This window comes from Lissotriton helveticus, chromosome 11 (genome assembly GCF_964261635.1).
Source record: "Lissotriton helveticus chromosome 11, aLisHel1.1, whole genome shotgun sequence".
NCBI lineage: Eukaryota > Metazoa > Chordata > Amphibia > Caudata > Salamandridae > Lissotriton > Lissotriton helveticus.
This window is the reverse complement of record NC_136072.1, coordinates 1,126,351,541-1,126,368,025: the sequence shown is the minus strand read 5'-3', so window position 1 is coordinate 1,126,368,025 and position 16,485 is coordinate 1,126,351,541. Positions and strand designations below refer to the sequence as shown.

General features: G+C 47.9%; 1 protein-coding gene across 1 annotated transcript in view; it reads right to left on the bottom strand.

Moving 5' to 3' along the window:
• Positions 1–16,485, bottom strand: part of LOC144792699 (tRNA (32-2'-O)-methyltransferase regulator THADA-like) — a 194,070-nt gene that overhangs the window by 163,719 nt on the left and 13,866 nt on the right. The window contains exon 5 of the mRNA XM_078667856.1: positions 13,118–13,266. Within this exon, the coding sequence (XP_078523982.1) occupies positions 13,118–13,266 (149 nt within the window). The remainder of the gene's footprint in view (positions 1–13,117; positions 13,267–16,485) is intronic.

The following is a 16,485-nucleotide window of genomic DNA, read 5'->3' as shown; positions in this document are numbered from 1 at the left end:
AGCACAGATAAATGCTGCAGGCACTATGCATTGATACAATGGAGGCAATCTGCCTGCTTTGGAGGCGTGGTCTGGTTTCTGCTCTCTGACATATATAGATGCAAAGTGCACCATGTATGCTTTACCCATTTCTAGATTTACAGGTAAAAAGCTTGACCAAAGGGTGCCAAGGAGGGAAGTTTAGAATAGGTTTGGAAACTCTGTGGTGTTCTTGTAAATGAGGCATAAAGGTGTTCCATTCAGCTGTGGTTTAAGATCATCAAACCAATGTAGGGTAGCACATAATTATTCGAGGTTTTCTAATTTTCTACCCGTTTCTTTTTTTTAGGGGATGGGGGACTACTCAACAGCGAGCATCCGTCCTCTACAGGCAAACTATTTGTTTTTTTTGTTGATGTCAATCCTTCAGAGCAAAGTTACAAAAATAGAGGACCAACGAAATAATAAATCGAAGTGCATGAAAAATGAAAATGTACATAAATCTGTGGTCTGTACTGGTCTTTGTTACAGTTATAAAACACCAGTCTTCAAAGAGTTAATCACGGTTCCCTCCTTGCAAGCCCTTGCACAAGTACTCCGTAACTTTATGTTGAGGAGTATGTATGATTTTACACACCTCAGACCAAGAAGTGAGAATCCACCCGTCTCTTCCGACTGCCGCCCCCAGAGCAGCTATGGCTCCCTACTCAGTATGTGCCCCATGCAGACTCTGGAGCCCCCTGCTGAACCCCCTTGAGACTTGGGGCCCTCTGCACACCCTGCACACATCACTTCACTCCCGGATCTCTGGACATCCTGAATCAGTGCTTCGGAGGCCCTCTGTACTATATACTCCTTCACTACTCAATCCAGACTCAGGAGTTACTTTTCTGCATATCTCTATTCAGGCTCAGTAGCCTCCATTCACATGGGCTTGGAGCACACTGCTTACGTGCCACTTTTGGTGAGTTACAATACTCTACTCTGTATCAAAGGAATTACAATATTCTAGTCTGAACCAAAAGATACAATACTCCGGATGGAACCAAAGGAGTTACAATACTCCATTCTAAACCAAATGAGTTACAACACTCAAGTCTGAACCATAGGAGTTACAACACTCAAGTCTGAACCAAAGGAGTTAAAATACTCTAGTCTGAACCAAAAGAGTTACAATACTACAGTCTGAACCTAAGGAGGTACAATACTCAAGTCTGAACCAAAGGAGTTACAATACTCCGGATGGAACCAAAGGAGTTACAATACTCCGTATGGAACCAAAGGAGTAGGGGGCGTGGCTACCGGCCAAGCATGGCGGGCGTGAGCTGAGGCTGCTCCGTCCTAAACCCTGTACACTAGCCTAATATCCTGCAACGCCTGGCTTCACAGAACCCCCAGCCCCGCTCTGTCACCATAGAAGACGACCGGCGAGTATGTGGCAGACTTTGAAGGCAGAAGACGCTGCCTAGAGTGCACATACACGATCCTACGGCCTACTACGGGGTAATGCCGCGGCCCACAGTAGAGGCGGAGCCGACCGGAAGGCAGCAGAGGCGGGCGGCGGACGTGGGTCTGCGGAGCTGCCCGTCAAAGAGTGTATGACACATTGGCAGACCCCCCTGGAGTGGAGGAGTGAGCGGCAGGGGCGCGAGTCAGCCGGGAACAAGCGACCCGCGCAAGAGGGAGAGGAGCGGCCTATGAGCACCGGGACGGATCAAGCGGCAGAGGTATGTGAGAGAGGGCACTAAACCGGGCCCGTGTCAGACGGACATCCTCCTCGTCACCACGTGCGCAGGTACTCACCGCTTACTGCACGGGAGCCCCCCCTAACCTATGTATGCTCCGCTCCCGATGAGGCACCTTTGAAGAATTGGCGCGGGCTGTGTAGGGGTGGAGAGACGCGATAAGGCGCAGAAGAGCTGCATCAACTCAGGGAAGGGTGGCACTGAAGTGAGATACAGCCACACAACCAACGTGAAAGCACCCACAAGCGATAGGGAGGAGTCCCCTTCCCCCCATAGCCACTGCCTCCTTGCGGACTGATACCGGAGGCCTGCACGCCCATGAAAGACTCGTAAGGGCGCTCTGACAATCAGGCAGGCTATTGCGACAGCGAGACAGGCGCCATCGCCCTGCTGGGACTGTAGAGCTGGGAGCTGGCGTATGACACAGAGGGTCTAGTCATCCGGAGAGGGACGATGTCCTGGTCACACGCAGTTGGCTACAACACATTGCCATAGCACAGCGCCCTGGAACTCACGAGGGGGCGGACAGGAGCCCCCCAGCACTGGGCGGAATCCGTGACCGACACATTAAAGAGGGCGGCCATCTGCGATCTGCGAGGAGGGGAAACGACTGAGGGACGCGCATAGGCATCCATTGGACGCGTCACGACTAAGACCTATCGAGGCCCTCATTGTGGGAACGCAACGCCAAGTCCTTAACAGTCTGACATCAAGGTACAGGGAGTACACCGCTGTTAACTGGTGAGGTCACCCTCTATTATCAGGAAGTACACAAGGCGCAGCAGTAAGGTCGGACAATGGGGCGCAATAGGCTCAGGCAACAGGACCCAGTGGTAGACAGCACAATACAATCCACCGGGTCTGAGGGCCCCCTAGCGTCGTCCAATAACGAACTGATACCTCCAACAGGGATGGGCTCACAAGAGGCCAAATTGGACTTAATCCTAACCGAAATCAGGGCCTCTAGGGAGGTGCTGGAAACACGTATGGACGCGATGTCCACCGGCTTGTCCCTCCTGAAAGCGGACCACAACAAGTTGGCTGAGAAAGTCACAGAACATAAACTGGCACTCGACGACCTAATTCCACAACAGACGGAACATTCCACGCGACTAGAGGAGATGGAGCGACAACTCAGAGGGCTGCGAGACAGAGAGGACGACGCAGAGGGCCGCCAACGCCGCAACAATGTCCGCATCCTAGGCATCCAGGAACGCAGCGAGGGGACAAACCCCACTCAGTTTGTGGAGGACTGGCTCAAGAAGGTGGTGGCGCCAACGGGTCTCATCCCGCTCTATAGTGTGGAACGGGCACACAGAATACCGCCGCGACCGCCCAGACCATGAGCGCCTCCGCGCCCCCTGATTGCGCGTCTGCTTCATTATAAAGACAGGGACACGATACTGAAGGCTGCTCGGGGGAATGCTCCAGTAAAATACGAAAACAGGACAATATCACTCTATCCAGAATTCACCCCGGCAGTCCAGAAAGCTAGATCGACCTTCCTGGGAGTGAAACGCACGCTGCGGGACCACAACCTAAAATATGCGCTCCTATTCACGGCACGACTCAAAGTCATACATGGTCAGAAAACACAATTCTTCGACTCCCCGGAAGAAACGTCGGAGTGGATGGAACGGAAATGGCGCTTACACCGGTCCCCACGCAGAATCCACTGGCGGAAGACGCAGAGGACCACCACTCTCACTGCTCGGAACTACCTAGGAGCCAACCGGATCGAAGGAGGGACACTACCACCCTGACCTCGCTCCAGGAGCCGACCGTGGAGGAGGCAGCGGCAGAACCAGCACTCCTGACAACATCTGCTCTGGCGGCACACGATGCCCGAGCACAGCCAGACACAGACCTCCAATCGAGTTCACGCACAGAAGTATCGGAATCGGACGCTAGCATACATTTGTTCCCGCGTATTACAGCGCAAATGGCGAACGATTTTTGAGGGACTGTCACGAAGCTGCCGATTGGTAACGTATGTAACTGTATAATATGCAATGCGGGAGCGGGGGCACGTGGCATAGGATGCATGTAGCAAACAGGGTAAAAAGCAGGAACTTTCAGTTAGTACTCATCGGGTGAGTGTCCCGACCCACCCCCCCTAGGCGAAGGCACAGTTACGTTTCTCTGTTCTGCCCACGTTGGGCAATAGATGTTTGGACCCCAGCTATTGTTAGATGAGGACCTTAAAGTTGGGAAGTTTAACCGCATGCGTGCGGCTGCTATTTTCGCGCTGTGCGGCTTTTTGCGAAAAGCCGCGTTACATGACAAGCTGAGCTCGTCATGAGCATGCGAGCGGCGCAACTCATGACGAGCTCAGCTCGTCATGCGCATGGAAGGGGTTAAGACAGTTAAGGCACTTGAACGGAACCTCAAAATGAGCAACACAACTCTTGTACTGGGTATACCACACACCACATGTCCTCCATACTATGACGACTCCTAACACATACAAGCTCTGCACTTATAATGTGCGCCGAATGGGATCTGTGCACAAGCGGCACAGAATACTGGCGCAATTGAATAGAAGGCAAATCACAATAGCTTATCTGCAAGATACCCATCTTAATGGAGCAGAGAGCTCCAAATTACTCCGAAAATGGAAGGGCCAGCTATATGCCACAACCTATTCGGCATTCTCCCGTGGGGCTGCCATATGGATTAAAAACTCTGTCCCTTTTCAATTGGTAGACCAGCGGGTGGATAAAGATGGAAGGTATGTCTTAGTTAAAGTGATCTTGGATGGCTCCCCTGTGGTGCTGGGATGTGTCTACGCCCGCAACACGGACCAGGCAAAATTTCTCTCTACTATTAGTGGAGTACTGTCTGACTGGTCAGACCACAACTGGATAATAGGCGGGGATTACAATGTGGTCCTCGACCTCTCCCTTGACAGGTCCCACCCACCACTTCACTCTGCAGATAGCAGAAAACAGGCAGAAGCGTTGGCACACTGGGCGGAAGGCTGGGAGATGTCCGATGCGTGGAGAATCAAGCACACGAGCCACAGGGAATACACGTTCTACTCACCGCCACACAAATTACATACCAGAATAGATTGTGTCTTCTGCTCCAACACACTGCTGGGAGCCGTAGTTTCTGCTACGCATATGGGTAAGACACTCTCTGACCACAATCCGGTAGAACTGACACTGCAGTGGGGAAGGATCCCGACCCCGATACCAACTTGGCGATTGTCGCCCGGGATACTGGAAGATCCGGTATTTAAGGACACTCTCAGGGAAACGATCACCAAATTCTTTAGAGAAAACACAAACACGGCTAGTTCCAGACAAATAGAATGGGACGCCTTTAAAGTGACCATCCCTGGGGTGGCAATGGCCACGAGGGTTAGCATTAGACAGGCTGGGGTGGACAAGCTGAAAGAAGTAGAGGGCAGGCTAGCGCTACTGGAAATTGAAGCGGCGGGCACAGACAACCAACTCACACAGCTGCAGGAGGCCCATATCCAACATGCAGAATTACTTGAGGAATTGAGGGTAGTCGGTTACAGGGAATACACGCTGAGGCAACACACTCAAGCCGATAGATCAGGCCCCTTACTAGCAAGGCTGGTACGTAACACACCTTTGAGTACCCCTATAGTGGAGGTCAATGATCAGGATGGGACGACAATACGGACACAATTAGATATTAACAACACCTTTAAAATCTATTACACGCAGCTCTATGGTCCACACCCACCGATGATAGACGCGAACTTCGAGTCCTTCATGGCGGACCTACCAATCCCACAGCTTACGAACGAGCAACGTGATGACCTGGCGCGCCCCATCACGACTACCGAAATTAGACAGGCAATTAAAGCGCTACCACGGAACAAAACCCCTGGAACAGATGGCCTACCGGTCGAGTTCTATGTTGCATATATTGATTTACAAGCACCGCAATTACACCACCTACATCGAGAATCATTGAAGACTAGCGCACTGCCACCCACGACATTACAAGCTCTGATAATTTCACTTCTAAAACCCGGCAGGGATACTCTACAGCTAGCAAATTATAGACCACTGTCACTATTGAACACGGACTACAAAATTCTCAGCAAGATCTTAGCGACCAGACTGAATTAATACATCCTAGGACTCATCCATGCAGACCAATGTGGTTTTGTGCCAGGCCGAAGTACGGCACTCAATCTGCGAAGACTGAGCCAGATCATGCTACACGAGGACACGAGGGGTAGTGCAGAGGGATGTATCTCCTTGGATTTAAGGCAGGCGTTTGATTCCTTAAGATGGGATTATATGTTCGCAGCCTTGGCTCGCTTCAACATACCACCCGAATATATAACTTGGGTGAACCTTCTATACCTACACCCGTCGGCCCGGGTCCGCACAAATAAATGTATATCCGACCAATTCCTGATAGCCAGGGGCGCAGGGATGCCCACTATCGCCCCTGCTATTCGTACTGGCTCTGGAACCCTTATTGCATAAAATACGAGCCCTAGCCACTCCACGAGGGATAACGCGCCACTTAGTGCCCCACGTGGTATTGGCATACGCAGACGATATCATACTGTATGTCGGGGACATGTCGAGCTGTCTTGACCCCATGCCTGAAATATTTAACACTTTTCAGGAAATATCGGGCCTTGCAATCAATGAAACTAAATCATACGGTTACTGTTTTGAGGATGCCCCTAGGGACACCCAGATACTCTTTCCACCGTACAGGTTCCAGATGGCGCCCTTGACGTTTAAATACTTGGGAATACAAGTCTACCGCGATGTACAGGACCTCCTGGACGGCAACTTGGGTAGGGGGCTCAATACCCTTAAAACACAAATACAATTTTGGAACTCCCTCCCACTGTCAGTAGCAGGAAGGGTGGCGATCTCGAAAATGGTGGTCCTGCCCCGTATGGTGTACTTCTTTACGAACCTAACGCTCCTAATACCGACGCCACCTATAAATTACTGAACACATTACTAACAGAATTAATATGGGGGTCGGGTAGAAGGCGAATTAGCCTCGCTAAGTTACAACTGCCAACCGACCGGGGAGGCATGGGGTCCCGGACATGACGGCGTATCGCTACGCCTGTCAACTCCAATGGCAGGCCTACTGGCTAGCGGGTCGTAATCTCCATGAACTGGGTATGACCATGGCTGATAGGGATAGAGGTAGCATCCACCGACTAATGCTGCCGTCTGTTAAGATACCTAGTTCGACACCGCATCTCCTACATCTTGCAATCAAGTGCTGGAAGAAAGCTGTCAGGTACACGAATGCGGCGACCACATATGCGCCCACAATACCCTTATTGGGTCTCCCCATCGGGACACGCACACTGTCAGAACGCAAGCTCCGGACCTGGCATGACGCGGGTGTGTTGCACACTGGGGACTTTTTCATGGATGGAAACCTCATGGCTCATGCGGACTTTGTACGCACGCACCAGACTCCTGAAAGACTGTTTTTACTGCATGCACAAGTATTGCGCTACATCACTACGCCCTGGTCACAGGATGGGACGGAGCCACTTACGAACCCACTACTCACTATGCAATATTTGATGGGGACCAGCGGCCACTTGACGAAATGGCTGACATATGTCGTACGCACTGGCAGGGCGATCTCATTACAACCCATCCGTGAGCGATGGGAACAAGATATAGGCAGGGAACTCAGAGATACGGAATGGGTGAAAGTGTTGAAGTTTCCCAGGAAGGTGTCACGAAACCGTAAATTTAAATGTATTCAACTGATGGTACTACATAGGGCATACCTCACACCACACCGCCTACATGCCATGTTCCCGGAGGCAGCAGACGGATGTCCCCGCTGTATGGCTGCAGACGCTGGCCTTCTACACATGTTATGGGACTGCACCAAACTAGGTCATTACTGGGGAACGATACACAAGACTCTAGAGGCGATCGCCCCTGCCAGACCCTACTCCTACCAGACATATAGCATATTAGGCCTGGGCCCTGCTGAGAAGACAAGAAGTCCTACATCACGTTTTATAGATTTAGCCCTCCTCTTGGCCAAGAGATCAATAACGATGAGATGAAAATCCGCTAGACCACCTAACCCTGGCGACTGGTATAGAGAGGTTCTACGCTGGGGGAAAGCAGAAGGGTCAGAACTACAGAGGGAAGAACGTAGAGGCCTCCGTAAAACCCACATCTCCATGGAATGGCACACTTTGCTTATAGCATTAGAAACATGTGAGGTTGCAGACTGGATATAGACGTTAAATGCTGATACAGGAGTGCTGCTGTATTAGGACTGTATGACCAAGAACTGTTCTCTTCCTCCCCCCCTCTCCCCTCCCCCCCACTCACAGAGACCCCCCCTTTTCTGTGTTAAAGTGTGCGCACGCAGAAGGGTGCAGCAGTGGAAAGTTAAGGAGCATGTATAAATGTAAGCAGGAGGGTCGGAAGTAGGAGGCAAAGCAGGTATTACTGTAATGACAAATGAACCCTGGTACAAGATGCAATAAAAAATGTGATACGGGAAGTGCTAGGGAAGTTGTGGGCGGGGGGTTTGAGTAAAGTATAGGGAATTATGTAACAGAAAATGCAATGTCATGAGCATCACTCGATATATATGTATGAGGTCCAAATATCCTGCAAATTATAATGTATACGGCAATGTATAAGCTATGTGGAATGTTGCAGAAAATAAAAATATAAAAAATAAAAAAAATGGAACCAAGGGAGTAACAATGCTCCATTCTGAACCAAAGGAGTTACAATACTCCAGTCTGAACCAAAAGAGTTACAATACTCCAGTCGGAAACAAAGGAGGTACAATACTCCAGTCGGAAACAAAGGAGTTACAATACTCCAGTCGGAAACAAAGGAGTTACAATACGTTTATATCAATGGTGTTACAATACTCCATTCTGAACCGAAGGAGTTACAATACTCAAGTCTGAACCAAAGGAGTTACAATACTCAAGTTTATATCAAAGGAGTTAAAATATTCCAATCAAAGGAGTTACAATACTCCAGTCTGAACCAAAAGAGTTACGATACTCCAGTCTGAACCAAAAGTTACAATACTGCAGTCTGAACGAAAAGAGTTACAATAAGCAATCGCAATGGAGCGCACACCGCTAGCCCCTCCTCCGGATCGCCCCTCGGGAATCTGGTACATGGAGTTCTTGAGTGGTTCACCCATGTGGGTGCAAGTAGGTACTTGTAAAACTGATGATCTCTAGACCCGATACATGTCCCGGGTTTTTGGATATCGCCCGAGACATGGCTCGGGTTTCGGGATAACTTCCCTCATCAGTAGAGAAAATAGTTAGGGGTGGAAGAGAAGGCCACCAAACAACCGTCAATGGCCTCGATGCCCGAACCGGCACGCAGGTGCGTCGTCCAGGAGCCCGTCGGCTCAAAGCTCAAGGGAGCCAATTTGTATAAGCAATCGCAATGGAGCGCACACCGCTAGCCCCTCCTCCGGATCGCCCCTCGGGAATCTGGTACATGGAGTTCTTGAGTGGTTCACCCATGTGGGTGCAAGTAGGTACTTGTAAAACTGATGATCTCTAGACCTGATACATGTCCCGGGTTTTTGGATATCGCCCGAGACATGGCTCGGGTTTCGGGATAACTTCCCTCATCAGTAGAGAAAATAGTTAGGGGTGGAAGAGAAGGCCGCCAAACAACCGTCAATGACCTCGATGCCCGAACCGGCACGCAGGTGCGTCGTCCAGGAGCCCGTCGGCTGAAAGCTCAAGGGAGCCAATTTGTATAAGCAATCGCAATGGAGCGGACACCGCTAGCCCCTCCTCTGGATCGCCCCTCGGGAATCTGGTACATGGAGTTCTTGAGTGGTTCACCCATGTGGGTGCAAGTAGGTACTTGTAAAACTGATGATCTCTAGACCCGATACATGTCCCGGGTTTTTGGATATCGCCCGAGACATGGCTCGGGTTTCGGGATAACTTCCCTCATCAGTAGAGAAAATAGTTAGGGGTGGAAGAGAAGGCCGCCAAACAACCGTCAATGGCCTCGATGCCCGAACCGGCACGCAGGTGCGTCGTCCAGGAGCCCGTTGGCTCAAAGCTCAAGGGAGCCAATTTGTATAAGCAATCGCAATGGAGCGCACACCGCTAGCCCCTCCTCCGGATCGCCCCTCGGGAGTCTAGTACATGGAGTTCTTGAGTGGTTCACCCATGTGGGTGCAAGTAGGTACTTGTAAAACTGATGATCTCTAGACCCGATACATGTCCCGGGTTTTTGGATATCGCCCGAGACATGGCTCGGGTTTCGGGATAACTTCCCTCATCAGTGGGTGAACCACTCAAGAACTCATTGTACCAGATTCCCGAGGGGCGATCCGGAGGAGGGGCTAGCGGTGTGCGCTCCATTGAGATTGCCTATACAAATTGGCTCCCTTGAGCTTTGAGCCGACGGGCTCCTGGACGACGCACCTGCGTGCCAGTTCGGGCATCGAGGCCATTGACGGTTGTTTGGCGGCCTTCTCTTCCACCCCTAACTATTTTCTCTACTGATGAGGGAAGTTATCCCGAAACCCGAGCCATGTCTCGGGCGATATCCAAAAACCTGGGACATGTATCGGGTCTAGAGATCATCAGTTTTACAAGTACCTACTTGCACCCACATGGGTGAACCACTCAAGAACTCATTGTACCAGATTCCCGAGGGGCGATCCGGAGGAGGGGCTAGCGGTGTGCGCTCCATTGCGATTGCCTATACAAATTGGCTCCCTTGAGCTTTGAGCCGACGGGCTCCTGGCCGACGCACCTGCGTGCTAGTTCGGGCATCGAGGCCATTGACGGTTGTTTGGCGGCCTTCTCTTCCACCCCTAACTATTTTCTCTACTGATGAGGGAAGTTATCCCGAAACCCGAGCCATGTCTCGGGCGATTTCCAAAAACCCGGGACATGTATCGGGTCTAGAGATCATCAGTTTTACAAGTACCTACTTGCACCCACATGGGTGAACCACTCAAGAACTCATTGTACCAGATTCCCGAGGGGCGATCCGGAGGAGGGGCTAGCGGTGTGCGCTCCATTGCGATTGCCTATACAAATTGGCTCCCTTGAGCTTTGAGCCGACGGGCTCCTGGACGACGCACCTGCGTGCCAGTTCAGGCATCGAGGCCATTGACGGTTGTTTGGCGGCCTTCTCTTCCACCCCTAACTATTTTCTCTACTGATGAGGGAAGTTATCCCGAAACCCGAGCCATGTCTCGGGCGATATCCAAAAACCCGGGACATGTATCGGGTCTAGAGATCATCAGTTTTACAAGTACCTACTTGCACCCACATGGGTGAACCACTCAAGAACTCATTGTACCAGATTACCGAGGGGCGATCCGGAGGAGGGGCTAGCGGTGTGCGCTCTATTGCGATTGCCTATACAAAAGAGTTACAATACTCCAGTCTGAAAAAAAAGAGTTACAATACTCCAGTCTGAAACAAAAGATTTACAATACTCCAGTCTGAAACAAAAGAGTTACAATACTCTAGTCTGAACCAAAGGAGTTACAATACTCCATTCTGAACCAAAAAAGTTACAATACTCTAGTCTGAACCAAAAGAGTTACAATACTCCAGTCTGAAACAAAAGAGTTACAATACTCCAGTCTGAAACAAAAGAGTTACAATACTCCAGTCTGAAACAAAAGAGTTACAATACTCTAGTCTGAACCAAAGGAGTTACAATACTCCATTCTGAACCAAAAAAGTTACCATACTCTAGTCTGAACCAAAAGAGTTACAATACTCCAGTCTGAAACAAAAGAGTTACAATACTCCAGTCTGAAACACAAGAGTTACAATACTCCAGTCTGAAACAAAAGAGTTACAATACTCTAGTCTGAACCAAAGGAGTTACTATACTCCATTCTGAACCAAAAGAGTTACAATACTCCAGTCTGAAACAAAAGAGTTACAATCCTCCAGTCTGAAACAAAGGAGTTACAATCCTCCAGTCTGAAACAAAGGAGTTACAATCCTCCAGTCTGAAACAAAGGAGTTACAATCCTCCAGTCTGAAACAAAGGAGTTACAATACTCCAGATGGAACCAAAAGAGTTACAATCCTCCAGTCTGAAACAAAGGAGTTACAATACTCCGGATGGTACCAAAGGAGTTACAATACTCCGGATGAAACCAAAGGAGTTACAATGCTCCATTCTGAACCAAAGGATTTACAATACTCTAGTCTGAACCAAGAGAGTTACAATACTCCAGTCTGAAACAAAGGAGTTACAATACTCAAGTTTATATCAAAGGAGTTACAATACTCCATCCTGAACCAAAAGAGTTACAATACTCCAGTCTGAACCAAAGGAGTTACAATACTCAAGTTTGAACCAGAAGAGTTACAATACTCCAGTCTGAAACAAAGGAGTTACAATACTCCAGTCTGAAACAAAGGAGTTACAATACTCCGGATGGAACCAAAAGAGTTACAATACTCCAGTCTGAAACAAAGGAGTTACAATACTCCGGATGGAACCAAAGGAGTTACAATACTCTAGTCTGAACCAAAAGAGTTACAATACTCCAGTCTGAAACAAAAGAGTTACAATACTCTAGTCTGAACCAAAAGAGTTACAATACTCCAGTCTGAAACAAAGGAGTTACAATACTCAAGTTTATATCAAAGGAGTTACAATACTCTGGATGAAACAAAAGGAGTTACAATGCTCCATTCTGTACCAAAGGAGTTACAATACTCTAGTCTGAACCAAAAGAGTTACAATACTCCAGTCTGAAACAAAGGAGTTACAATACTCAAGTATATATCAATGGTGTTACAATACTCCATTCTGAACCAAAGGCGTTACATTACTCAAGTCTGAACCAAAGGAGTTACAATACTCAACTTTATATCAAAGGAGTTACAATACTCACGTCTATATCAAAGGAGTTAAAATATTCCAATCAAAGGAGTTACAATACTCCAGTCTATATCAAAGGAGTTACAACACTCCAGGCTGAACCAAAGGAGTTAGAATACTCCACTCTGAACCAAAGGAGTTACAATGCTCCAGATGGAACCAAAGGAGTTACAATACTCAAGTCTGAATCACTGGAGGTACAATACTCTAGTCTTAACCAAAGGAGTTACAATACTCCAGTTGGAACCTAAGGAGTTCTAATACTCCGGTTGGGACCAAAGGAGTTACAATGCTCTACTCTGAACCAAAGGAGGTACAAATACGCCAGTCTGAACCAAATGAGTTACAATACTCTAGCTGAATCAAAGCAGTTACAATACTCTAGCTGAATCAAAGAAGTTACAATACTCTCGCTGAATCAAAGAAGTTACAATACTCTAGCCTGAATCAAAGGATGTCTGTCCTTTTGTTAGCTTCCATGACAGAGGTGTAGACCGTAAGGAACCCTGATGCCCTTACCTTAACAGAGAAGTATCCCCATTCCCCGCTGCTGGCCAGCTCATCTAGCGGCACGTGCTCAAGAGTAGCAGCAACACAGCATAGCAGCGTGGGCAGGTTCTGTCTCCAGTACTTGCGTCCGGCAGAGCTATCTGCCATAAACATGCAAACTGTGAATAAAGGAAAAAACAAAGAATTGGTGATGCAGGCAGTAGTAAACACATAGAGGGTCCAAAGTAACCCACCTTGCGTCTATTGAAAATCATTTGTGCCGGCAGCGGTGGTGGGCGAGAACATATGCTAGGCATGACATGCATGCTACACACTTCATGCTCACTACACTGACACACCTGAGATAACAGTCAATGAAACCATACAGTGTTTACCCACTCAAAAGAGAAGAGGGACACTGTCTTATATATGAATTCACTGGATGTCAGACTGGGAATACATAAGTAACAAAGCAAGAAGACGTGCACAAGCAATATGGTGAGACAGCAAACATATGTAATGGCGCAAGCACATTGGTGGTAGGGTGAGTAGAAGCAAGAGTACAAGCATGACCAACAGGGCTTATATGCACAACAGGGTAAACATAAGTACACTCAGCATTCATCCCGTAAGTGGTCTCACTTCATGCTGGACCCCTATAGCCATTTTTAATTTTTTTAGTACTTTTTTAACATTATGGGCCTTAAAAATACCAACATGTTATGAGCTGCTAGCTAACAAAACAGGACTAACTAAAAGAACAGTGTAAGACATAGGGACTCTTTCCAAGTAAGCAAGCAGCAGAGCTGGAGGTTGAATACGCGCAAAAGGGCTTTGGGATGTAAAGGTCAAAAGAGTGCAAGTTAACTACAAGCAATAGGAATGCAGGAAACAAACAAGTAGGCTGCAGCAAACAAACCAGCAATAGAGCAGCAGGGAAGGACCAAGCAACAGGTCTGTAATTAATTACCAAGCAACAGACTGAAGAGACAAGAAACAGATATAAGGACAAAGAGGACTGCACTGTGAAGTTATCTGTGCGGTCATTCTCTTTTTTGGGTGAAGCCTCCACAAAGTCAAACCCAATTGGGATGCTCCAGTTTTTTCTCAGCTGGACAGAGACTGAACAGAAAGTGTACTCCCAACAATGGGGGCGGGTAGCCATTGCCCCATGACCAGGGAATGGTGGCAGTTGGCAGTAGCTGAGTGTGTAGTAGAGAAGCACAGACCTTCTGACTTGTACCCTTGAGAGAGTAAAATCTGATTAGTGTCTTATATCTGGGCTCCTTCATTATGGCCTTCCTGTATGCAATTGATTGCAGGAGCTGTCAAATGTGTGTTGCTACTGTGGTTATTAAATGTGTGTGCATCCATGTGCTTTGTGGACAGTGTCACACAGTGTCCTGATGAAGGCTCAAAGTGGTAAAGCTGAAACTATGGATTCCTAGTCAACGTTCAATAACAAATAAAGAATGCTATAAAAGAAGAGTTAATCGAGATAAAGATAAACAATGCGGTCTGGATACTATAAGGAAATAAGCAATAAGATATCCCACATATTGTAGAGAACACTCTCCTTCAAGTTGTTTTAATTGTAGAGAATGTTGTATGTGTATGACGTATAAAAACATAGATTAATTTTGGAATGATTTAGATGATTGTAAAAATATTTATTTAAAATAGAGCACTATATATATAGAGAGATTTGTTCTGAATTTTTGGGTCTCCAATAAAGTGATTAAAGCAGGCATCTAACTCTATGGGAGGCCTACCTTTGATAGTTTTCTATGTGGACAGTGTCTTCTTTGTGTACTGGAGCACAATGCAGATGTTCTGTCTATGGTGTTTTGGCAGCTTGACATTCCCCATGTAGGTTCTCATACCAAAGGAATGCAGCCAACTGGATTGTTTATGGAATCCATCATAACTAAATACAAACCAGAGATACTCCAGGGGCATGGCAACAAGCTAACCCTGCCTGAGATGCCCGTATGTCTCCACCAATATACTTTCATGGAGCCATCTGTGCTGCACTGATGACTGTGTGTAGTAACAAACTCCACCCCCAAAGAGATCCCTCTCAGAAAACCTCACCTACCCCTCCTAGAAAGCACATTCCTTTTGACCATTTGGTGCCCAGGGGGCACCCTTCCGTGTGGACATGCCTAAGAAGATCTGCCCGAGTTAGAGACTTTGAACACAGCAAAGCTTCGATTGGCCTTGGTTTTCCACCAGCAGCCTTTGGCAGTTTCTAAAGGATTAAAACCCAAATAGATGGCGTCTTGCACCCACGGTATGATAGAACACCAGATACATTGCGATCACTCTTTCTAGCTCTTTTCCTTATGAGAAAAAGTAACAACAGTAAAAAACTGTGCAAGGAAGCAAGCACACAACGGCCATACTGAGGTGCCGAGGTCGGATGCCAATACGACGCTGCCACACATAGTGCGCATTTGGCTGCCAAAATACGCCGTCTGATGAGGAGGTAGACACAACACAGAATTGTGTGTGTCGGAAACATTAAGGACAGAAACAATTACTCTTCTTGAATTTTCCCAGCCACATTAAGGCTGGGATGGAATTATAACCAGCCAGAAGGCTCAACACATTTTCCTAAATACATAAAGCCCTGAGGAAGATGCGGGTCCCTTGTCCTGATCGACGAAACACGTTGGCTGGAGCTACACAAGAAAACATTAAATCTACCTATATATACCATGCTTGCTTCCTTGCTATAAGTTATTAACTTAAAACACTGTCTGTATGTGTGCCAGGGCTTGATATGAATTGTTGTACAGATCCTTGGATCTGAATCGTGGGGTGTTGGGTGATTACCCCTTCCCTGGGCACCATATACCAAAGAATAATAGCAATATATATACCGGTAAGAGCGAGCGCCACTCCACCCAGGGCACAATCATCTCAATCAGTACTCTCCAGTAAAAAACTGTGATCCAAACATTTCCACTGATTGCCATGGTGATTTCTAGCCCACAGGATAACATGATCCTGCAATTCATATGCAACTTACTGCAGAGGACGCACCCGCAACAGGGCTGCAGGGGACGCACCCGCAACAAGGCTGCAGGGGACACATATACAAGTAATGCAGGGTGATAATGAGCAATGGAACTTCACGGTGCAAGCTAGCAATAAGAGTGCAGGGAGAAATGAAGTAGAGACCTGCAGAGGAAGCACCAGCAACAGGCCTAGTAGGAACAGATGACAACAATACTACAGAACACTCATGAACAACTGTACTGTTCCTTTACATGCACTATAGGTAGTATGAGCAGAAGTGCTTGGGTGGAATGGGAACACAGCTAGAAGGGGACAGCAAGAAAGAAGATCAATCTGAGAGAATTTACAGCGAGCTAGAAAATGTAAGGATACGT